The sequence below is a fragment of the Festucalex cinctus genome, chromosome 16 (assembly GCF_051991245.1).
Source record: "Festucalex cinctus isolate MCC-2025b chromosome 16, RoL_Fcin_1.0, whole genome shotgun sequence".
Taxonomy (NCBI): domain Eukaryota; kingdom Metazoa; phylum Chordata; class Actinopteri; order Syngnathiformes; family Syngnathidae; genus Festucalex; species Festucalex cinctus.
Genome location: NC_135426.1, coordinates 21,463,350 through 21,485,809, shown reverse-complemented (window position 1 = coordinate 21,485,809; position 22,460 = coordinate 21,463,350). Strand labels below are relative to the sequence as shown.

Genomic DNA, 22,460 nt, shown 5'->3' with positions numbered 1-22,460 from the left:
TGGTCTTTTGACTGGACTCCCCCATTCAGCAGCTCGGGTTCCGGTCAGAACAAAGAGATCATAACATATTAGTCCAATCCTAAAAAAAAAATAAAAAGTTAGGTTGGTCCTGATTGCATTAAGGAAATGCTAATTGAGTATTAAGCCCAGTTATCAACGCAAACATGGTGAAGCTGCTTTTCGACGTTACGCTGCATGCAAATGGTATAAGTTGCCGGCGGTATGAATGCTTTCTTTTATGCAGTTTTAAAATCAATTTAACTATATGGTCTTTTAATTTTCCCTTTACTTTTAAATGTCTATAATTGTTTTAATTGGAAGTGTTATCGACAGATGAATAATTTTAATAAGCTACTTTTGTTCTCTTTGCCTTTTCATATCTTCAGCTGGATAGTTATAGTCAATGTGTACGTAGCATAGCTAGTTGGTAGTAGGGCCTGTTAGAGTAGTTGGTAATTAGTTGGATGGTCAGTCAGTTTCCATGGTTGGATGGTCAAATAGTTAGCTGACTAGTCGGTTGGTTTGTCATTTGATTAATTTGAGTTAACACTGGTTGGCTGATCAAATGCTTACTTGGGGTTACTTAATTGACCGATTGGTTAGTTGACTCATCAATAGGTTGGTGTTTGGTCAAATCAGACCTTTGGAGTGATCTCTGACACAAGTCGATTGAAGCAAGACAGCGTTTATTTGGATTTGGATTGTTTGTCATTGGCCTCCATTATCCTTTGATGACGGCGATGGGTCTCAGCTTGATGGCCTTCCTGCTGATGCCGGCGTCGTGACACGTATTGACCACATCCGTCACGTTTTTGTACGACTCAGGAGCCTGAAGACAGACAGCGAAAAACACGAGACAAAAGTCGGCGGCCTGAAGATGTGCGCCAAAAAGGTCCAAGTGCGTGCGGGCCCACCTCCTCCATCACCAGTTTGGGGGACGCCACTCGGATGGCGATGCCTTTGTCGGCCAGCTGATCCAGAACGTCCTGGAAGTCCAGATTGCGGCGGGATTTGGCGCGGGACAGAGCTCGACCCTGCGTGCCCACCGGGTAAAGTATATCCACACTTAGGGGCATATTCACTAAGAATGCGCTGCGTTAGGTAATAGCGCAAAATATTGGGATATTGCTCTAATCCAGTGCTTCTCAATTATTTTCTGTCATGTCCCCCAAGTAAGAAGAAAACATCCCCCCCCCCCTCCTCCCCCGCGACTATAAATAGTATCATTTGTATATAAAATTGTTATAAGAACACCTCTGCATAACATTGTATCCGTATTAACGCATAAGAGAATTAGAAAAAGAAAAATATGGACCAACTTACAAAAACGAATAACTATTAACTGTAATAGAAAAGATCTAAAGTGCATCTGAAATTCAAAAATAAAATTAAATCCTTAATTAAACTAAACATTTTTTGACTGAGCATGTCAAATCATATGATACGGAAAAATAAAAATACATAAAATCAATAAATAATAATACATTCAAACTGATTACCAACATTAACTCAGGAGCAAATTATTAAACAAAAAAAACCTGCAAAACAAAAATATCAAATAATTTGTGCTTATTTTTTTGCTGTGTGCAAAGCGCGCATGCTCAGTGCAAACAAAACCCCTACACCACTTGGGAAATGCTCCCTGCGCACACTCTGCCAATAATGAGAGCGCCACTGCCCCCTAATGTATTGGAGGTGCAATTGCACTTTATTCTAGGACAGTAAAAAAATAAATACAAATAAAAAAGCATGTTCCCCGAGGTTCAAACGCGCCCCCCTTGATGGAGTCTTGCACCCCACTGGGGGGGCCCGCCCCACTATTTGGGGGGGCCTGCCCCACTATTTGAGAGGCACTGCTCTAATCATATACCGGCGCAAACACGCCCACAAAATATTTTGTTTGTTTTTCTAAACCTTATTGGTGTGATTTGTGTTCAGTTTCGAAGACACATACCGCTCCGTGACAGGTGGTTCCGAAGGTGTTGGTCATGCCTTGCTCGGTGCCGGTGAGCACATAGCTGCACGTGCCCATAGTTCCTCCGATCAGCACCGGCTGGCCTGTCAACTGGACACACACACACACACAAGGTCAGTCAAAAGAAAAAAAATGTAAGTGTCATGTGCGATTGGCGGCGACGTCTGACCTGGTAGTCAACGGGGATGAGCGGGTGGTGGGGTGGGAAGGCGCGCGTGGAGCCCTTGCGGTGCACCAGCAGGGTACGCTGGCGCCCATCCACCATGTGCTCCTCCACCTTGGCGATGTTGTGCGACACGTCATAGATGACGTGCATGTCCAAGTCGTCCGGCGTACTCTGGAACACTTTGGAGAACGCCTCGAACACACGCAGTTCACAAGCTAAAACAAAAAAACTTCCGCAAAGAGGCGTTTGGTTTCTGGTCATTTTTTGTTTTGTTACCTGCCTGCTGAGGAAGGTCATGGACGAGCGATTGACCCAAGCGTAATTGCCGGCGGCAGCCATTCCCTTCAAGTAGTCCTGTCCTTCCTGTGACGTGATGCGAGCGCACGCTAGCTGTCGGTCATTGACCGTGATCTTGTCGCGCTTCATGGCCTTCTCCATGGCCACCAGCGCGTCTGCCCGCCACCGCAAAATAATCATTGGAAAAAAAATAAAATAAAACATGTTCTGAGAGTAGAGTCAGATTTTTTAAAAACTACTTTTACTCTTTATTTGAAGCTACAGAACGCAGAATATTGATTTTGAATTGTTACTGCCACCTGTGGCCTAAAAATGAAACTCCTTTTTCTCTTCCCCAACATAATGTGCACATGACATCACATCTGCAGACAGAGGGTGGAAAATTCGAACCCAAATCCAGTCTGAAAACTATTGGCCAGATGCTTGCAGGAGTACCCATTGTGAACAACTAAAGTGTTAATCTACTAATTTAAAAAAATGTTTCATAAATGGTCAAATAAAAAGGCTATTGTAAAGATATTTGTGGGCAAAGTGCAGCTTTAAAAAAAAATAGGAAAAAAATATGTAAAATTACAATAAATGTTTAAGAGAAGTAAGATTTGAGAATAAAGGTTTTTTTTTTTTTTAAATCTGGCATTCCAAGAAAAAAGTTGTTGCAATTAAAAGTTGTCATCTTTTGCGAATAGTATGATTTTCCCAAAATAATGGAATAACGTCTCATTTTATTAAGGGTATTACAAAAAAGTTACTTTAGTTTTGTAATTACCTTTTGTTGTCAAAAAGACATTTAAAAAAAAAAAAAAAGTTAAAAAGTAGTCCTTTTCGTTTTGGGTAGTCCAGTTTATGTGATCACATTTAAGCGCTTTTAAAAATTGCTTTCAACATTTAAGATGATACGACAACATTCATTCTAAATTCAAATAATTTCCCCACTGCCAAATTGCATTCTTTTTCTCAAATGATATTTGTTTCATATGAAAGTCCATATTTGTATTGTAAAAGAAAAAAAAATCCTCAAAACTGCACTTTTTTTCTCCTTTTTTTGAAATGACAATTTTAATAATGTAATTATTTTTACATGTATTTTTCCCCCTCATATAATTGCATTTTATTTCAAATTAGTTTTTTTCTTTCATAAAAAAAATAAATAAAAAATCTTTTGTGTAAATTGGCATCTTATTTTTCTGATCATTTGTAATCATATTGACATTGGAATACCATTCAAAAGGATCCAAGCAAGCACCCTTGAAAGGATTGTGGGAAATGTTATGTGAAAAGCAGCACGAATGGTCACCGGGGCAAAAGGCTACCTGTGGCCACCTGATGTCCAAGGCCTCTGCTGCCGCTGTGGATCATGACGCACACCTGCCCCTTGTGGTCAACACCCATTTTCTTGGCTGCGTAGTCATTGTAGATCTCGTCCACCACCTGGATCTCGGCGTAGTGATTTCCCGCTCCCAGCGTTCCCAACTGAAAAAAAACAAAAAAAAGAAAGTTAGCGCTTCCTCACGCTCCTTGCAGCATCCTCAAAGTTAACGTCTTTTTTTTTTTTTTTTCACCACATGGAATGCTTTTATTTGTGGTAAACTGTCCTCTTTCTTAGCGGAGGTACCTGGGGGAGGCCCCTCTTCTTGGCCTTGGATGAAACCTTGTTTGGGTCGGCTTGCAGCATCCTGCCGTACTCCTCGCAGTGCTCCTTATCCTCGGCCCAGGCGTACCCCTCCCGCAGCGACCAGTCCACGCCCATCTCCAGCGCCTCCTCCAGGTCCCTGCCAGCAACCCACACCCCTCAGCGACCCCCTCCACTCAGTTAACTCCCTCAGCACCCTCCTTACTTGGCCCCCATGGGGATGACGCCCTTGGAACCGACGCCGACGGGGATGTGGTCAAAGAGCGACTGCGCCAGCTGCTCCTTGACGGGCTGCACATCTCGCTCGTCCAGGTTGGTCCTCAGCAGGCGCACGCCGCAGTTGATGTCGAAGCCCACGCCGCCTGCCGCATACGCGCACACACACACCCTCGCTGAAGTAGCTTGGTAAACAAATATACTCACCTGCAGAATGGAGAGGCTTACCTGGAGACACCACTGCGTCCGGGTCATTCATGTCGAAGGCCGCCATGTTCCCGATGGCAAAGCCGTAGCCTGAGTGGACGTCTGGAAGGCCGACGGACCTCTGGGGGAGAAAGTACATGTGAGCCCACGTGTGGAGGTCGCAGAGACAAAATGGACTCTCTTTCTTACAAAATGGCACTTTTGTTTCAAAACAAGCATCTTTTGAGTAAATTGTTTTCAAGCTACACCCCCCCCCCCTCCCTAAAATGCCATTTTGCTCAAAGTGACGGTTTCCTTGGTCGTTTTCTTCTAAATGATGTTTTGTTTTGTTTTTTTTGTCCCATAAATGACCCCACATCTTGCTGGCCATAACTGAATGTAAACACCATACGCACGTGGACGATGCCGGGCAGCGCCGCCACATTTCCGATCTGTTTCATGGCTGGAAGGAAGCCGCCCACACCTGACGAATGGCAACACACTCAGAATGAGGAGCAGTCTCAAAAGGTGGAACCAGATGTTTACAGGAAATGAACATCACTTCACCTCCTCCTCGACACGCATTCCGCAGCTCCTCAAACATCAATTTTTCCAAAGGCTCGTTCACGTAAAATAGTCCTTCCACCTAAAACACAGACACAGGTGCCATCCTTGATAGTAAACGACTCCGCTGATACAGCTTTACAAGTTGCAATTTAATCATAAAATGATAATGTAATGACATGCATGATGTTCGTAAGCGTGTCAATGTATCTGACAGCAATCAAAAAATGCTAAACGTGAAATGTGGCTAATATAGTAGCTTGCTAACAAGCCACGTTCACGATTCCAGAGTTGAGGTTTACCTTCATGTTGGGAACAAAGCCCTTTTTAATTCTCCAGCAGTTTGTGTCAATCTTGTCCAAGTATTGCAACTCATCGTTGTAATTTCTACTCATGATTATTGAATACGCGTTTGTATTTCAAGTCCAAATTGATGAGTTTTAAAAAGTGCGTATGATCGTCGGTGTTGCACCAAGTGTCAGTAGACGAGTGCTACGGAAAGTCGCAAGGTTTTAAAGCGTGCACAATTTAATTGGCATCTCATAATATGGGGTGTAAAACAATAACACATATTAATTATTGTGCTCTATAATCTATTTTAGATGTTGTAAAAATATTAGTTTATAGAATTATTCGTTAAACAGTTAAGACGTCATCATTGAGTCTTGGCCAGCCGCCATGCCGTAGATGTAGTCCAACATGTAGCCAATATGGCGGCCGTCTTTCAAAACAAAACCACCAAGTCGAGCTATGGTAAACATTGTCTGTTTATCGTGCAGGCAGAATTACCCTGACTACCTAAATGTAGATGTCAATGTGGTTTAGTTTTTTTATGATTAAGGAGTGTTTTGTGCCTAATTGCCATATTCATTAGTTTCATAATTATTAGGCTGAATCAGTTAGGATTCCGAGACCCTTGAGTACGGTACATTAGAATCGGACAACTGACATTTCCTTCCTTGTATTTTGAAAAGCGGATGTTGTGCTGATAGTGTCGCTTGATGGCGGAAGAAGAGACGGCAGCAAAACCCTAACCCTTTCTCCAATGCACATCAGCTAGGTTTATCTTCTTTTTTTCTATTTCGAACTTCTTTCAATATCCACCGCACAGCTAAGCTAGTCCAGAAAACGCTCGTTAGCTTTGCTTAATTGTGGGGCCTAGTTTCTTTGTACGCCAAACAGAAAGTGAAATTTCTTCTACTTTGAAGTTTGACGCGTCTTAATGTATGTTGCATTCACAAAATAGTGAATTACATTACGCCAACTAATTCGTCTCGTGTGTTTTTTTTGTGTTCACCCTGTTTGGTATGATGTGATGCTAATAAATGACTCAGCAAAAGCAGACAAGATGGCTCCATAGATTCGACAAAGGAGGAAGGTTTTGTTTTCCTGATTTTTCTTGTTTTGCGTCAAAAGGATGAAGTTGCGAGTTCGCATCTGCAAGCAAACTAGCAAAGTGGACATGGTGGGTCCTGAGTCCACTTTGAAGGACCTCATGGAGCACATCCGTGACGTCCTGCTTCCCGGACACGGAGTCGGGTCAGTCGCCTCACACAACTCACAACATTCTTCGAAATATTATTACGTACAGAAATGTACTATTAACGTTCGTAAAGTTAGAGTTGGATGCGCCACGGGTCGGCGAGGCGCAAATGTGACGCAATCAAGGGGCGACAGTGTTGCGCTCCTTGTTACGAGAAAATCAAAGTTGCTTCGGCGGCCCGGCAAGTTACATACGCGTCGTGACGTCACCAACGCACACCATATGCGACTGAAGGAGTGCAATCCAACGTCAGATGACGTCACGACACTGCAGCATGAACTGCTTTATTATTTGACCACTTTTCTGAGAAACTGACAAACATATGATGATCGCAAGTGTGATTATTCGATATGATTCAATTTTGATATTTTGTTGTCCTCAGTCCAGACGTGACCTTTAGCCTTTCACTCAACGGCGCCGAGCTTCTTGCTGACACGGGTCAGAAGTTGTCGTCCTGCGGAGTGGTCCCGGGAGATCTCATCCGTGTCCTGCTTCCCGCCGGCGCCGCCAACAGCAAAGACGACAGCGACGACCCTTCCACTGGGGTCGTCGCCCGGCCCCTCGGCGGGCCAGCGACCACCACTCGATTCAACACTGACCGCCCTTCTGCCGCGGCTAGCACCCCCGGGGGCACTGCCACCAACAACGCGGACACCGTGAGCAGCTCCCAGACAGCTGCCGTCATGACCTCCAGCCAGGTGAGATGATGTCACAAGTGTTTTCCCTGGCTCAATAGTATGGTGGACCAAAACTGCCAAAATTAAAAATAAATAAATGACTAAATAAATAAATGACTAAAAGTGAAAATAAAAACGGATATAAAAAGTATAACGCAAATTAAATAAAAAAAAAATATATATAAATGGAAATAAAAACAAAAAAAAAATACATTTGTATTTAAATTTTGATTTATATTTTTTGTATTTGTTCTTATTTTTACTTTGACTCCTTTATTTATTCAGTCATTTATTTGTTTTTAATTTTGGCCGTTTTGGTCCATACTGCCTGGACAAAATGTTGTTCAAATAATGCGGTGTTCCTAAGCGCGTCTTGGGTTGGACTCCGCCATTGTAAAACGGCCTGCCATTGGTCGAGTGAGCAGCTACGGCGAACAAGGAAGTCTCGCCGGCTTGCATTTGAGAGCTGCAGCAATGGACAACTACCTTGTCCACTTTCACCTGGACTTGTTGTCTAGCAACTCCTTGTTTGCCGAGCCGCTCACTCGACTAATGACACAGGCAGTTTGCAACGGCAGAGTCCAACCCAAGACACGCTTAGGACCATCCCCCCATTTGAATAACATTTTATCCTGGCAGTATGGACCAAAAGTATGGAAGCATATTGCATTCACTTGAAAAAAAAAAAAAAAAGTAAACTCCTGTTTTTCTGGCTAATTATTTGGGGGAGCTTTGTTTTTGTTTTGTTTTTTAATATTTTGTTTCTTTTTTTGTAAATATTTTTTTTCTGTTTGAATGAATATTTTTGCTGTCATAAAAATTTTTTTCTGAAAAACAGAAAAAAAATTACTCAGAGAAAAACAGGGGGAAAAATATTCCAAAAAACAGAGCACCAACTTCTGTTTTCCAGAGTTTTTATTTCACTTTTAGTCATTTATTTATTTTGAATTTTGGCAGTTTTAGTCCTCCATACAATAGAGGCCTCCGTTCTGATCTGAAATTAATCTATAACTCACTAACTTAATCGGCATCTGTTTATAAACCTTCTTGAGCTTCGTCCAATCGTGTTTTGTCAAATGCAATTACTCGTTCAGCTGTATTTCTCAGCTTGTAAACCGCGCGTCATCAGTGTTTACATGTCACCAGCATGTTGTCTGGATTGGCTTCAGCAGCCCCATTGCGTGGCCGGCCCTCCCGAGGCACCTCCGGACTCACGTGACCACCGGACGCCGCCGACCCTCAGCTGGGAGCCCATGTTGTGCGGCGAGGCGGGCGAAGGTCAGGCGCCACACTCACTGGAGCTGCTCTACCGCGCCGCCCAGGTCACCTGCCCCGCCGACGTCATCATGGTGGCCGCCCACCTCCTCATGCTGGAGACCGGATTCACGCTGCAGGTGAGGAAGCGCAACGTCATGATTAAATGCATCGATTGTACGCAGAGGACCTCCAGTTTTACTTTCTGAGTCATTTCTACATTTCACGTTCAGAACGGTGAGGTGAAGCCGGCTGAGATGCCACCCGGCTGGCGTTCGTCCGGCGGCGCCTACCGACTTCAGTACAGGCACGCGCTGTGCGATAGGGGCGCGGTCACGGTGGTGGCGGTGCCCATGAGCCCCGTGCTCGTCATCGAAGGTGAGTGGCCGGCTGTCGTCTTCTTCAAGATGAATATCTTCCTTCGGCATCATCATCTTCATCACCTTGCTCGCAGCCATCCTGCAGGTGGCCGACAGCGCCAGCATGGCGGCCAAAGTCTGCATGGACCCCGGCAGCTACGTGACGGAGGCGTGGCCAGGTCAGAGCGCCCGATCGGTCCGTCTGTCGTGCGTTCGACCTCGCTAACTGTCGATGTCTACCAGGAGCGAGCGCGGCGGCCGCCTTCAAGAGTCTGAGCCGACTGTCGCGAGTGTTCAAGGACCAGCTCGTGTATCCGCTGATCGCCGCCACACGGGAAGGTAACACAAGTGTCACGTGACCACGTCTTTTCATCAGACGGAAACTAGTCAAAACAAACAGTGTCCAGAACCCTTTCTGGACCTACATATTTATAAATTCATGTTAGTCAATGTAATGATGTATTTGATAGTTTTATTTTATTATTTTTTTAAATATTTTACTAAATGTTGTGTTGTCATTTTGATGCTACTAGTCTGTCCCATGTATGCACCAGTTACCGAGACAAATTCCTAGTAAAGTGAAATTTAATCTCTTACATAGCAACAAAACTCAAATTCTGAGTCTTTAAAAAACAACAAAAAAATGATTAGAGTCCAGATTTGTAGATGAAAAAGTTTTTAAAAAATACCATAAACATGTCTAAAAAGTCACCATAAAATGTCGAAAAAGGAAGAGGAGAACCAGAATATTATCATATAATATACACAAATTTGCCATGGCAAAAAATGAAAGATTAAAAAAAATCTATAAAAGCAAAAGAAGATGGAAAATTACCGTAAAATGTTTTTGGAATTGCCCAATAAAAATGTCAGAAAATTCATTTAAAAAAAAAAAGGCAGAAAAGAAAACATTCATAATTTAACTGAAATTTCCAAAAACAAAAGAATTCCCAAAATATAACCATATAATCTACACAAAATTGCCAAAAAAGTCTGAAAATCTTTTTAAAAATGCAAAAAAGAAAACTTTTAAACGTATATGTAAGAAGAAATCCCCCAAATTACTATAAAATGTCCACAAAAATGTCAGAAAATTGATAGCCAAAAAAAAAAAGTACAAAAATAGCCATAAAATGTCCAACATATTAAGAAGAGAGGCAGAAAATGACCGTAATATGTTCATAAAATTGCCACACAAAAAGTTTTGACAGAAAGGAAGCAACGTCCAAAAATGCATGAAAAACCAAGTCTGAAAAAAGTGACACTATCAAAATAAAAAAAAATAAAATAAAATAAATAAATAAATGGAAGATGAACGGTTGAAGAAAATGAAATGAATCCCAAAGTATTGTATGCTGCATATTTTCTGTTATGGTGCAGCTCGAATTAGTTCTTGGTCCCTCAGTACAGTAGACCAACACTAACACAGTTTGCAGCTCCAGATAGATTTTTTGTGATTTATTTGGCCTAAAATGGCTCTTTTGACAGGAAAGGTTGCTGACCCTTGACCTAAAGTGTCATAAGGCCTCCACACTGATGCTAATTGTTAGCAATGCATGTCAAAGGCGATTTTAAATTAATAATATATTAGCATTAAGCTATCAGGACTTCCCTAAGGCAAACACATGTATTTTGTTTTGCAGCACTCTGTCTCCCGGTGGCGTTCGGCCTGTCGGCGCTGCCTCCGGAATTGCTCCTCCTGGTTCTGCGCCTGCTGGACGTGGTCTCGGTGGTGCGCCTGTCGGCCGTCTGTCGCCATCTGAACGCCGCCACCTCCGACGCCGCCCTCTGGAGACACCTGGTGCGACGGGACTTCAGCGGTAAGGCGCGCGCCTCAAGTGACCTCTGGTGACCTTTACGCCTACTCATGGTGATCTCTTTGTTGACCTCCAGATCACAAATGGCAAGGAGAGACCAACTGGAAGGAGGTCGGCCATCTTGCTCGCACGTTCACATCAGCGACGCCGATGGCAGGCTAACATGTTTGTGTGTTTGTGTGCGCAGCTGTATAAAAGTTTCTACAAGTTCCGCCACAAGCGAGGCGTGGAGCGTCCGTGCTCGCTTCCCCCTTTTATCCACCGCCCCCTATTCAGCAACGTCCCCTTCGCCCCCCCGCGCATCCCCGGCATCATCGGCGGAGGCTACGACCAGAGACCGCCGGCCTTGCCCTACGGCGCACGCTACGATCCCATCGGCCCGCCGCCGCCGGGCGAGCGCCGGCGTCGCAGCGATCCTCGGCCCCCGGCGGGCGGCGCCCGGCCAAGCGACGTGCGCAGAGGCTTCATCTGACCTGGGACGAGCGTAACGGCGACGTTCGGAACCAGCGGCGTCATCGCGGCCGCGCCTCCCGATGCTTCTTGATCGAACGTGGCGCCGTGGGTCGGCATCTGGTCACAAGTTTAGGACGAGCGCAATTTGGGCGACAGATGCACTGAAAAATGCACTTAAAGTGAACTCTGCAGATTTCCGCGTTGGTGTTCGCACATTTTTTTTTTCTTTTTTTCCACGGATGACAGACTTACATTATTTCCAGAGAAAAACATTTGCTGTTGCGCTCAGGTAAAGCATCAAAATAGGACTTCATGCATCTTGGTGCCAAGGAACGAGCTTAAAGTAAATTGAGATGTTTCATTTAGACAAAAGTAGTGCTTCGTTGGAATCTTGTGACATCTATAAGCAACCACAATGGATCATTGCAGGTTCAACATTACAAATACACCAAATCGCAGATAATTATTTTATTTTATTTTTTTAACTTACCCCTTATATTTGTGTCTTTTCCACTCGGCAGACATAACGGAACTTTACGTTAGGTTTGGAGATTCTCCCTGCGATGCCGCTAAATGCTTGTGAGCCGTCGAGATGCTTGAAGCAGTGAGTCAAAGCCAGTCATAAGCAAAAACTGGCCGAGTCACAGGAAGACAGACAAATCCACGTTCTCGTGAATGAACGCCTGTTGTGGATTTTGTCGTTCATTGCGGACATGTTGCTTTAAACGTTACAAGGTCAAATTAAGTCCGTCGGGACAAGTCAAAGTGGATTTGAAGTTTGTTCGTCAATTTTACACGCAAGGCCAGCATGACTCTTGACACGTCAAGCATGTGACGCTTATGAACACGTGGCGTCCATGTCTTGACTTGTTGACGTGAGGGCTGTTTGGAGGTTTTCTAGAAGCATTTGAAAATTGTTCATAAGATATATGCTTGTTTTATATTCTATATTTTTGTGTGACTTCATTAAAGCAAATCATTAAAATGTGGAAGGTGCACAAGTATTTTGTTGTGAAGACTTCAAAATTAGACTGATGGTGGGTGTGTCGGCCTCAACAGTTGCGGTTTGAAATGTCAGACTTGATGTTCTTCTCAACGTGCTTGTGTACATAAGTGTCAGTGACAGGCCATCAACTATGGAAGCCCAAAAGTGTCAAAATCCAGTAACTTAAAAACGCCATTTTGAAATAACTCCTTTTGATAAATAACAATTATGTAATATGGCCATTAAATTGTAAAATGAGGTGTTAGTATTATTATGTAAAGTGCTATACTTTTCTTTAATACTGTAATTTTATTTTGATTAAATTTTTAAATATTTTGATTAAATATTTGATACATATTAAAAAATAGTATAGGACTTTTCATGATAATACTAACACCTCATTTTAATATTAATGGCCATATTACATGTCTATTTTATTTTTATTTTTTGTCAAAAGGATAGTTCTTTCACAATGGCGTTTTTCGTTATTGAATGTTGACACTTTTGGACTTCCATAATCAACTGCTACCTAAAAACATTTGCTCTCTCTGACTCCTGGTTTTATTAAAAAAAAAAAAAAAAAAAGACTGCACTTTCATAGTCAAATCAAATCTTCCACATTGGAAATGTTTACAGCATTCCATATATCCATAAATCGTGACATAAATAATGCTCTGTTTTCATATGTGAATGTTAGTTCATCGCGCACCGCTAGGTGGCAATGTCGCCATATCGTTTCGCTGCGTCGTCCGACGACGTCTTCTTCGTGGCAAAACAGGAAGTAACGCCAAAGAAACCTGTTTTCATATGTGAATGTTAGTTCATCGCGCACCGCTAGGTGGCAATGTCGCCATATCGTTTCGCTGCGTCGTCCGACGACGTCTTCTTCGTGGCAAAACAGGAAGTAACGCCAAAGAAACTTTTATTTGAACCAAAGCGCGGATGGAATACTTTAGTTAACCTTTAAAAGGTGAGTGTTAACTATCCAGATTTTGTAGGTCATATGCGGACGGAATAGTCGTCCAAGTTGCAAGCACACACGTATGAGCGCCCTGAAGCCGTCCATTTTGTACGTGAAACAGATACGACTGTTTAACTTCACTTGTATTCACTTGTGTTCAGCGACATGTCCAACCCGAAGCCGGTCTTCATGGGCCGCAAACGTCCGCTGCCGGCGTGCCCGAACCCGCTGTTCCTCAAGTGGCTCACTGAACTCCGAGACGAGGCCAGGGAGAAAGGCCAAAAGATCCAGTACACTTACCAGAAGGTACCCTTGGTGTTGTTTCAAAAACACCGTGACCCCACAATATGATAGATTTCAGTTCTGAATGTTGGAAAGAAAAAAAACGTAGTTACAAAATTATTCAATGACATTTTCACTAAAAAGTAGCCTACATGCAAATGAGAGTCATGATTCATGTTACTGTTAACTGTTTGGAATGATGAACTGAGAATCAAATGATTTTGGACAAACTTCAATGATAACATTATAATCATTAGGTCCAACTGCATTTCAAAACATTTTACAGGTTGTAAATATGTGAAAATATTTCCAGAAATCAAAAGTCTTTTCAATCAAATACATCTTAACAGGTCAAGTTACAGCTTCACAATTCTTACCTCCATTGAACTTGATGTTTTTGGTGAATTTCTATTCCGGATGTCAGCCAACTAGGACCCAGTCATATGACGGAAGCTAAAAAAAAAAAAAAAAAAAAAAAAAAAAAAAAAAGGGGGGGGGGGGGCTTCTCATGTTAGATTTATTTGACAAGTGCTATTTACATTAATTGGGGAACAAAACCTCTGACTTGTGTTTATTTTTAGGCCATCAGTTCTCTGAATAAATATCCTCTTCCGCTTCGGGATGCCAAAGAGGCCAAGATCCTGCAGAACTTTGGAGATGGTATTTGCAAGATCCTGGACTCAAAGATGCAACAGCACTACAGGGAGTGCGGTGAGATATGCAAAACATACATGATTGCACAGATTTGTTTTCCAGTATAATGAAGTAATGGTAGTTATTGGTATTCAGGAATTTTTGGAATTCAACAGTTTATTGGTAGAACTGTGAATAATTGTGTAGAAAGGGAAAAAAATGAAAATATTACACAAACAAATAAAATGCAAAATATACAGATATATAAGATGAAAATGGGAAAGAGATACAATGTTAGATATAAAAAATCACATATTGAATGGAAATACACTATTTTCACAAAATATTAAAGACATTAGGAAATTCATGCAAACTTGACAAAAAAAATACAAAATATTACATCTGATAATGTACCACAAATATATTTTTAATTTTCATCTGCAATTTAACAAATGCTGGGATGCATAAAAGAAATAGAAGAAAATTACAAAATAATGGGAAAATGACAGAAAATACAAATATAGGTATTAAGAAAATACATATTGATTAACACCAAATACAGAATTTTAGAAACACAATTTAAGAAAGACATAAGAATGGAAAAAAGAAAAAAATACCAGATGAAACACAAAAATATTAGATTAAAAAACATATAAATTGGACACAAACCTACACAAATATTACAACAAATGAAAAATAAGAATTCACTAAAAAATAAATAAGAGACAAGAAATTCAAGGTATTAGGCGGAAAACAATTACACAACAATAGATCACAAATCCCAAAGTAGTTGTAAACTTCAAAATAATATATGAAAAAATACAAACATCTTGCAAAAAACTCTGTTAATATTACAACAAATAAGCTAAAAAAATTACATAACTAATACAAAAAAATATAAGACAGACAAACATAATATTGTATTCGATTAAAAATACAAAAAGACAAATATTAGAACAAATGCAAAAACAGTGCTACGCAGACAATAAAATAACATAAAAGCAGCCTAAATGTGTGATGAATTGGAAAAGAGACTCTCATTTGAGCTCTCATTTGAAGCAGCAAAGTCATACAGCACAACCTCGTCCCTCCCTCAGGTGGGGATGTGGCAGTCCGCAGAGAAGCTTCACCTCCTGTTGACGTCTACGATGAGAGTGCAGGTCCCAGCATGAAGGTGAAAGACTAAAAAAAATAAATCTTCTATCCTCTCAGGGAAATGGCAACTTCAGCCAACTTTTGTTTAGCCATTTTCGTATTCACCGACTTTTGAAGTGCTGCTTTCATGAGTGAAAAGTGTTTTTACTTCTTCATCCTTAAGTCTGTTTTGACAAGAGTGTGCCAGATGGAAACGAATGCATGAAGTGTCTCAGTGGTGATTTTGTTTGTAAAAATGACCCAGGAACAGAAAAAAGGTAAAGGGATGACCAAGAGAAAGAAGAAGGAGTATGCACCCCAAAAAGGATCCGGCGGTTACGCTGTGCTGCTCACACTTTACAGGCACTCGCAGGTAATATGATCACGGTCCCACGTCTCTTTATTTTGCAACTCAAATCGTGAGCACCGTGTCTCTGTACAGAATGCGGGCAGTAAAGGTTTCATGTTCAAGATGGAGCTGCAGGCCCAAGCGCAGCATCTCTGCGACAAATCTTTCACAGTGGTGAGTTGCACTCAGCGTCTTCACTTCTGATAAACTTCTTGAAGGCAACTCAGGACATCTCCACTTTCTCCACCCGTAGCCAGAGCTCGGAAGTAAGTATGCGGCCTGGTCGTCCGTCGCCACCCTGATCAAGAGGAACCTACTGATGAAGACACATAATCCTGCACGGTATCTTTCCACAAGTCATTTGGAAAAGAGTCTGTCGATAAGTATTAAAAAGAGACAAATATAAGATAAAAAATGAGGGTGACACGGTGGTTGACTGATTAGCACGTCCGCCTCCCAGTTCTGAGGACTCGGGTTCGAGTCCGGGCTCCGGCCTTCCTGGGTGGAGTTTGCATGTTCTCCCCGTGCCTGCGTGGGTCTTCTCCGGGTACTCCGGTCTCTTCCCACATTCCAAAGACATGCATGGCAGGTTAATTGGGCGCTCCGAATTGTCCCTAGGTGTGCTTGTGTGTGTGGATGGTTGTTCGTCTCTGTGTGCCCTGCGATCGACTGGTGACCAGTTCAGGGTGTACCCCGCCTACTGCCCATAGCCAGCTGAGATAGGCTCCAGCATTCCCCGCGACCCTTGTGAGGAATAAGCGGTCAAGAAAATGGATGGATGGAAGATGAAAAATGCACAAATATTAGACCGGGTGCTAAAAAGTATTCGACCACGCAATACAAAAATATAGGAAGGAAAAATGTCCAAATTGGAAGATGGTTAGACAAATTGAACTATTCAATGAAAAATATGCAGATACTATACAAAGAAACACAATATTTACTAGACAGAAAAAAAAACACGACTAATAGGAACGATATACAAAAAGGAGACAAAACATGCCAAGATATGACAAAAAAATACATAAGAGATTGAAGTTAAATCTAATTTAAAAAATAGGAAAAAAAACACGGACATTTTTTTATCAAAAACAAACTTTTTATGGAACAGTACACTAAAGTTATCTGCAAAATACAAACAAAAGATAAGAATGACAAGTTAGAAACTACTAAAAGTAGTTGAAAAAACACAAGTAATAGAACCCGAAAAGTATTGAAAAAAAAATATCAGAAAAGCCGCACAAAAAACAGGAAACTACACAAAAGCTTGGTGAAAAATACAAAAAAAAAGGAAAAATCACAGAGATTACACACAAAAAAAAATCTAAAAATTATTATAAAGAGTGCATATTTGAAAAGATACAAAACAAAACGTAAAAAAAAAGCATGAAACCAAAATATGTCAAAAATAAAGCATTCAACCAAACCCCCTTGCAAGTATTAGAAAAGACACAAACCCACAAAGAAATTACACAAACACCTGACAAAAAAAACAAACAGTTAGGCTAAAATGCAGAAACATTTGACTAAAACACAAAGGTTAGATGAACAAAAAGATTCACAAATATCAGACAGAACAAAACAAAAATATCAGGGGAAAAAAACAACAACAAAATAATGTCAAATACTTGAGGTGAAAATTGGTCTGTGTCTCTGTGTCGATGGCTGACTGACTGGAATCTCATCTTGTTAGCTACTCTCTGACGGAGGAAGGCGTGTCTTTGGCACAACGTTTGGATTTGGCGACATGTGCATCCAAAGCGGCTCTGGAGGATGAGGATGATGAAGACGAAGAGGAGAGTTGCCCCGTGGCCATAGACCTGACTGCGAGTGATGAAGAGGATGACAACGAAGAAGACAAAGTCCCGTAAGTAGGCGAGTAAAGCAGTGCTTCTCAAACTAGGGCCCTCTAGTGGTAGCTTTGAGGTTTGGTAACTTGTTATCAGTGTTCTTCTTTCAGGCCGTCAAACGGAGGACGCCTCCTCGCCGGGACCTTTGACATTGTCCTTTGCGTGGATGTCTCAGAGACCACCGGGTGAGCGCGACGGCCAGGTTTTCATCTCGTTTAGCCGGCACCTTTTATCATGTGCCAGTGCGCCTACAGCGGCAACCGCCAGTGCAAGCAGGAGCTGGTCACAGAGCTGCAGAGGAGCCGCGTCAACTTTGACATCAGGAAGCTCAATGTGGGCGACTTCCTGTGGGTGGCCCGGGAGAAGGTCACGCCTGCGCCAGGTGGGATTTCTATTCTCGTCTAGCTGTCTCGCCGCGTGTGGTTGAGTCTGTCGACGCTGACGTGAAAGATTCCGCAGGTCACTCGCGGGCAAGCAAAGGCAGAGAGCTGGTCCTCGATTACATCGTTGAAAGGAAGCGGATGGACGACCTGTGCGGCAGCATCATCGACGGACGCTTCAGGGAGCAGAAGGTCAGATAAGAATAACTTTATTTGCACTAGTCACAAAAAAGTTTGAGAAATTTCAGGACAAAACTGAAACATTACATGACTACATGGTGACATCACGACTCCAAGACAACACTTAACAATGATTCATTTTCGTGTAACACTTCCTGTCAAAAGTTAGAGCTTCAAAATAAAAGCATGCATCATAACAGTCTAACCACACTTTCTAAGGCGACTTATAACAGTAACACCCAATAAACAGGCACAAAATAGTTTGAGTGACAAACTCAAACTTGTGCTTTTATTGTGAAGGCCTGATGGTTCACAGGATGTTTCGCTGATGTTGACCCAACTTGTCTGAGTGTTGCCGAGCAGACCATGAGTCTACTACATTAATTATTTATATCTATTTTACACTGTTATATTATGTTAAACTGTATTTATTTTCTATAAAATTTATTTCTGTTGCTATGTTCTAGTTTCTAGAACTGATTAATTGGATTTACATTCTTCCCTATGGTGAAGATTGCATTTGAATTTCGTACAATTTTAGGCAAACAAATATAACACGGACTACCTCATTTTTACAAGTATAACAATTCTCAAAATCCCTCTTGGAGTCAGCATGATTTTTTTTTTTTTTCCCCCTTTCATAACCCCGGTGTATTCCTGTGTCAGTTTCGCCTGAAGAGGTGCGGCCTGCGCAAGCCCATCTACCTGGTGGAGGGGCAGGGGAAGGCAGCGTCCCACCTGAGCCTCCCCGAAATGACGCTGCGGCAGGCCGTCGTCAACACGCAGGTGCTGGACGGCTTCTTCGTCAAGCGGGTTCGGGACGTCAGGGAGTCGGCGGCCTACCTCGCCATCATGACGAGACACCTCACCAGACTGTACCAGGTCAGGCCACGATCATGTTGATGAGACAAACGCGTCGCCGCTAGAGTGAGCAAAATGAACACGGCTGTTGTCATGATGATATTTGAGGGATTTGCACATTGGACAGCCACACGTCAAAACTTCCGCGAGACCTCCACAATCAGATGAGAACTGAACCAATTAATTCTCAAAATAAAAAAGAAAATGTGCCGAAAATGCAAAAATAAATATTCAACAAAAAAAATTCATGAAGAATACAAAAGGAAGCAGTAATAAAAATAAAAAAGTAGAAAAAGTGTCAAAATATTAGATGCACAAATGAGAAATATCAGAAAACACCAAATAATAGGATAAAAATACCTTATTAAATATACAAGATAAAAAAGAACACATATATTAGATGGAAAAAATAGTAAACATAAACACGCAATATACATATTACACAAAAGATACAAATATCAGGAAAATGTAACCCTATTAGAAAAATAATAAAAAAAAAAAAAAAAGCACAAATATTACATGGAAAATACAAAGACTGATGAAAAATACAAACTTGATGGGTGATAAACATTATTAGCAAAAACAAATATTAAACCAAAAATACACCAATAGTAGCTAAAAATATTTTATCAGAAAAAAGTACATAAGATAAAAATATATTTGTACAGATATTGGGAAAAATAAAAAAAATATATGAAAAATGCACAAATATTAGAAGGAAAACACATCACTTGGATTATGGAAAAAAAATAATTGATGGGTGACAATTAAAAAAAAAAAAAAAAAATGACATTAAAAATGCCCCAAATACACAAATAGTAGCTAAAAATACTTTATTAGAAAAAATACATAAGGTAAAAATATATTTATACAGATATTGGGGAAAATTTAAAAAAATATATGAAAATGCACAATTATTAGAAGGAAAACGCATCACTTGAATTAGGGAAAAATAAAAATTGATTAAAAAAACAACAACCTTATATTAGAAATGAAATGCAAAAAAATATATAAAAATGCTTAAATGGGGGAGAACAAATATTTGACTGAAGAAAAAAAATTAGTAAGAATACAAATGTATAGATGAATGCAGAAATATTAAATAGTTATTTCAGATAAAGTACATAAAAATACAAACATTAGAAGAAACAAAATATGAGAAATATGTAAATGCTGCATTAGATGGAGAAAACTAAAATAGAAGGAAAAGTACCCAGTGGTGGGCAATTTACAAAATGTTGCCGGTCCGTTTTCATCAGACTGTCTTTATTTATTTATTTAGTTATTTATTTATTTATTCATTCATTCATTATTTTTTTATTTTCAAGCCGAGCCAAAATGTAATCGTCAGCCCGTCATGTTATTTGAACCACGCTTCCGTCATCACAGTACCGACGAAACTGTCCCTCAGTCCACACGTCCTTTTTTTATTTTTATTTTTTTATTTATTTATTTATTTTTTAAATTCCTCGTCATTTGTCAACAAAACGGGTGTCTATCAGTCACGACATACTGCCCACCTCTAAAAGTACCAATATTAAACTTAGAAAGCACCAGCATTAGACAAAAAATATACAAACACTATCAAAAATATTAGATGGCAAAATGAATGCAATGGAAAAAAAGTGGAAATAATATCGTTAAGCACGTGAACTGGAATCAACAGAAGCGCACACTGGTGTGTCACTCACGCGAGCTGAACGGCGACCTGGACCGCCGGGACGATGGCACCCTCCTGTCTTTCGCCGAGTTTAACTACGGCGCTGTCAAAAACAAGGTGAGCCGGATACTTTTCGACATCGCGCCCGGCACGCCAAATGACTGACGTTTTGTGCCCTTGTCTCTGGTTTAGAGTCAAACGGTGCGCGAAGCGTTTGCCAGACAGTTGATGCAAGTGAGCAGCTTGTCCGCAGACAAAGCGGCGGCCGTTCTGGAGAGATACAACACGCCGCGCAGGTAATTTGACTTGCTCTGTGAACGCCTCGGGGAGCAAACGCCAGGCGCTAATCTCGAATCTTCACTCCTCAGTCTTCTGACGGCGTACGACGAGTGTGCAAGTGAAGCAGCCAAGGAGAAGCTGCTGTCCACGATTCGATACGGGAGGCTCAACAGGTTGGTCAATAATATTCCTTGGTTGCAAAGTTATATTTGAAGACAAATGGCGCATATCGACATCGAGAACAGACGAGATAACAATAATCCCATTCTTTAGTCTCTGTGTTTGGATATTAAATCCTCCTGATCTCAATCCCCAATATGGTGCGCACACAATTTCCTCTAAAGACATTAAAAATCTGCCACTTTGTTTCTTAAGGAATCTGGGTCCCGCTTTGAGCCGCACTCTCTACCAGCTGTACTGCACCAAAGGAGCGCTGTCCTAAATTGTCTTCCAAATTATTGAAGGATTCTTGTCATGTCGTGCTGTTATCATTTTTCTTCCGTGCTGATACAGGAAGTAGTCAAACAGATCAATTGACCATGAGTTGAATATTTGTATCCCAAGTGTTGGTGTTGGTGATTAATGTCACTGGAAAAGAAGAAGAAGAATACACAGTACTTATTGACAACTTTTAAGTGCAATTTAATCAATGATAGTTGGAATTTCTTATTGTAATTTGTTTTAGATGTGTGACTGATGAGTGTTTTAACTGGTATAAGTGCCACATCACCCTATTTTGTACATTTTACAAATTCTGTTTTAAAATAAAACGTTCAGCTTGACTTTCACAAGTATCCAGACATTTGATCCTTTGTGTGTTGTCTTGGTTGACCTATTTCTTTCAGTACTGTCATACTGTGTGATGTCACCGTTCATGCATCTGCCATGTACACTAACCATCATGGCCTCTTTCAATGACACAATGTATTTTTTGGTCTTAAATTATACAATAATCAATTTATGGTATCATACATACTAGATTTATATGTACATCAATGTTTTCCTAAGTCAAGTCAAGTCATCTTTATGAATTATGAAGGTTTTAAGTGCTGTGAGAAGGCCCAAGTTGGATGGTTTTTATTTGTTATTTTTTTGTCAAGCTGCTAATGTTTAACCGTTTAATAGTACATATACGGTAAATAGAAATACAGTATAACATTTCAATCCGTGTCAGAAAAAGAACTGTACCCTTGAGGGCAGAAAATATGGTTTTACTGGATTATCAACAAGAACTGTATGGTTACAACTGTTACAGTGAGACAATAACTTAAATAGGTTGTACATTACTGTGTTACGCACATACAGGAATTCAATTAGATGTTATTAGCGTGAAATTTTATCGTTTATTTTCCGCCATTGCCACATCCAATATGGCGGCGAGGTGAACGCACGAAAGGGTGCTCATGGTGGACAATGTTTGACAGCCCTATGGCCACAAGGTGGTGCCTGGTCTGCTGAGTGCTGACTTCAATTACTTCCGGCTTGCGAGTTGGCTGGAAATTTTTGTCCAGAGTTGACGCATTTCGGTGTTCGTTTTTTGTTTTTGTTTTTTGTAACTGCTGTCGTGGCGCAACGCCGACTTACTAGTGATACCGGTGATCCGGTTCATTTGGATCGGCTCAGTGACCACGAGACGCCTCCCAGCTTTTCAGGAGAGCGCGCCCTCTGTCGGCTAAAGGCAACAGAAACCTGCGCCACGACAGCCGTTCAAAAACGGCACACCAATCCGGGTCCAGGCAAATATTTCCCGCCAAATCGCAACCCGGAAG

The 22,460-nt window shown here is 41.2% G+C and overlaps 3 protein-coding genes across 9 annotated transcripts; 2 read left to right on the top strand and 1 right to left on the bottom strand.

Annotated features, from left to right (window-relative positions):
* Positions 1–669: 669 nt before the first annotated feature.
* rtcb (RNA 2',3'-cyclic phosphate and 5'-OH ligase) lies at positions 670–6,994 on the bottom strand. Of its 2 annotated transcripts, none has more exons than XM_077498743.1 (12): positions 6,972–6,994; positions 5,038–5,116; positions 4,887–4,954; positions 4,513–4,612; positions 4,274–4,430; positions 4,051–4,207; positions 3,749–3,908; positions 2,418–2,593; positions 2,145–2,333; positions 1,955–2,065; positions 915–1,034; positions 670–829 (listed from the first exon to the last, which is right to left on the bottom strand). In XM_077498743.1, the coding sequence occupies exons 2-12, from the start codon at positions 5,072–5,074 to the stop codon at positions 722–724; spliced, it is 1,383 nt and encodes a 460-aa protein (XP_077354869.1). In that variant the 5' UTR covers positions 5,075–5,116; positions 6,972–6,994; the 3' UTR covers positions 670–721. The 2 variants fall into 2 exon arrangements, with proteins under 2 accessions (XP_077354869.1, XP_077354868.1); XM_077498742.1 differs by lacking the exon at positions 6,972–6,994 and adding an exon at positions 5,337–6,637.
* On the top strand, positions 4,794–12,129 carry fbxo7 (F-box protein 7). 5 transcript variants are annotated; one of them, XM_077498745.1, is made up of 10 exons: positions 4,794–4,998; positions 6,451–6,573; positions 6,960–7,275; positions 8,427–8,648; positions 8,742–8,886; positions 8,963–9,046; positions 9,111–9,206; positions 10,511–10,687; positions 10,761–10,795; positions 10,872–12,129. In XM_077498745.1, exons 1-10 carry the CDS (start codon positions 4,979–4,981, stop codon positions 11,154–11,156), a joined length of 1,503 nt encoding a protein of 500 aa, XP_077354871.1. In that variant the 5' UTR covers positions 4,794–4,978; the 3' UTR covers positions 11,157–12,129. The 5 variants fall into 5 exon arrangements, with proteins under 5 accessions (XP_077354871.1, XP_077354870.1, XP_077354872.1 ...); XM_077498744.1 differs by having other exon boundaries at positions 8,424–8,648; XM_077498746.1 differs by lacking the exon at positions 4,794–4,998 and adding an exon at positions 5,092–6,258 and having other exon boundaries at positions 8,424–8,648.
* An 818-nt stretch (positions 12,130–12,947) lies between these two features.
* mus81 (MUS81 structure-specific endonuclease subunit) lies at positions 12,948–21,297 on the top strand. 2 transcript variants are annotated; one of them, XM_077500019.1, is made up of 16 exons: positions 12,948–13,092; positions 13,245–13,389; positions 13,947–14,076; positions 15,096–15,172; positions 15,398–15,505; positions 15,575–15,655; positions 15,735–15,823; positions 17,175–17,348; positions 17,442–17,516; positions 17,586–17,713; positions 17,791–17,903; positions 18,558–18,773; positions 20,419–20,529; positions 20,605–20,708; positions 20,781–20,864; positions 21,067–21,297. In XM_077500019.1, the coding sequence occupies exons 2-16, from the start codon at positions 13,249–13,251 to the stop codon at positions 21,131–21,133; spliced, it is 1,698 nt and encodes a 565-aa protein (XP_077356145.1). In that variant the 5' UTR covers positions 12,948–13,092; positions 13,245–13,248; the 3' UTR covers positions 21,134–21,297. The 2 variants fall into 2 exon arrangements, with proteins under 2 accessions (XP_077356145.1, XP_077356146.1); XM_077500020.1 differs by having other exon boundaries at positions 13,073–13,163.
* The last annotated feature ends 1,163 nt before the right edge of the window (positions 21,298–22,460 follow it).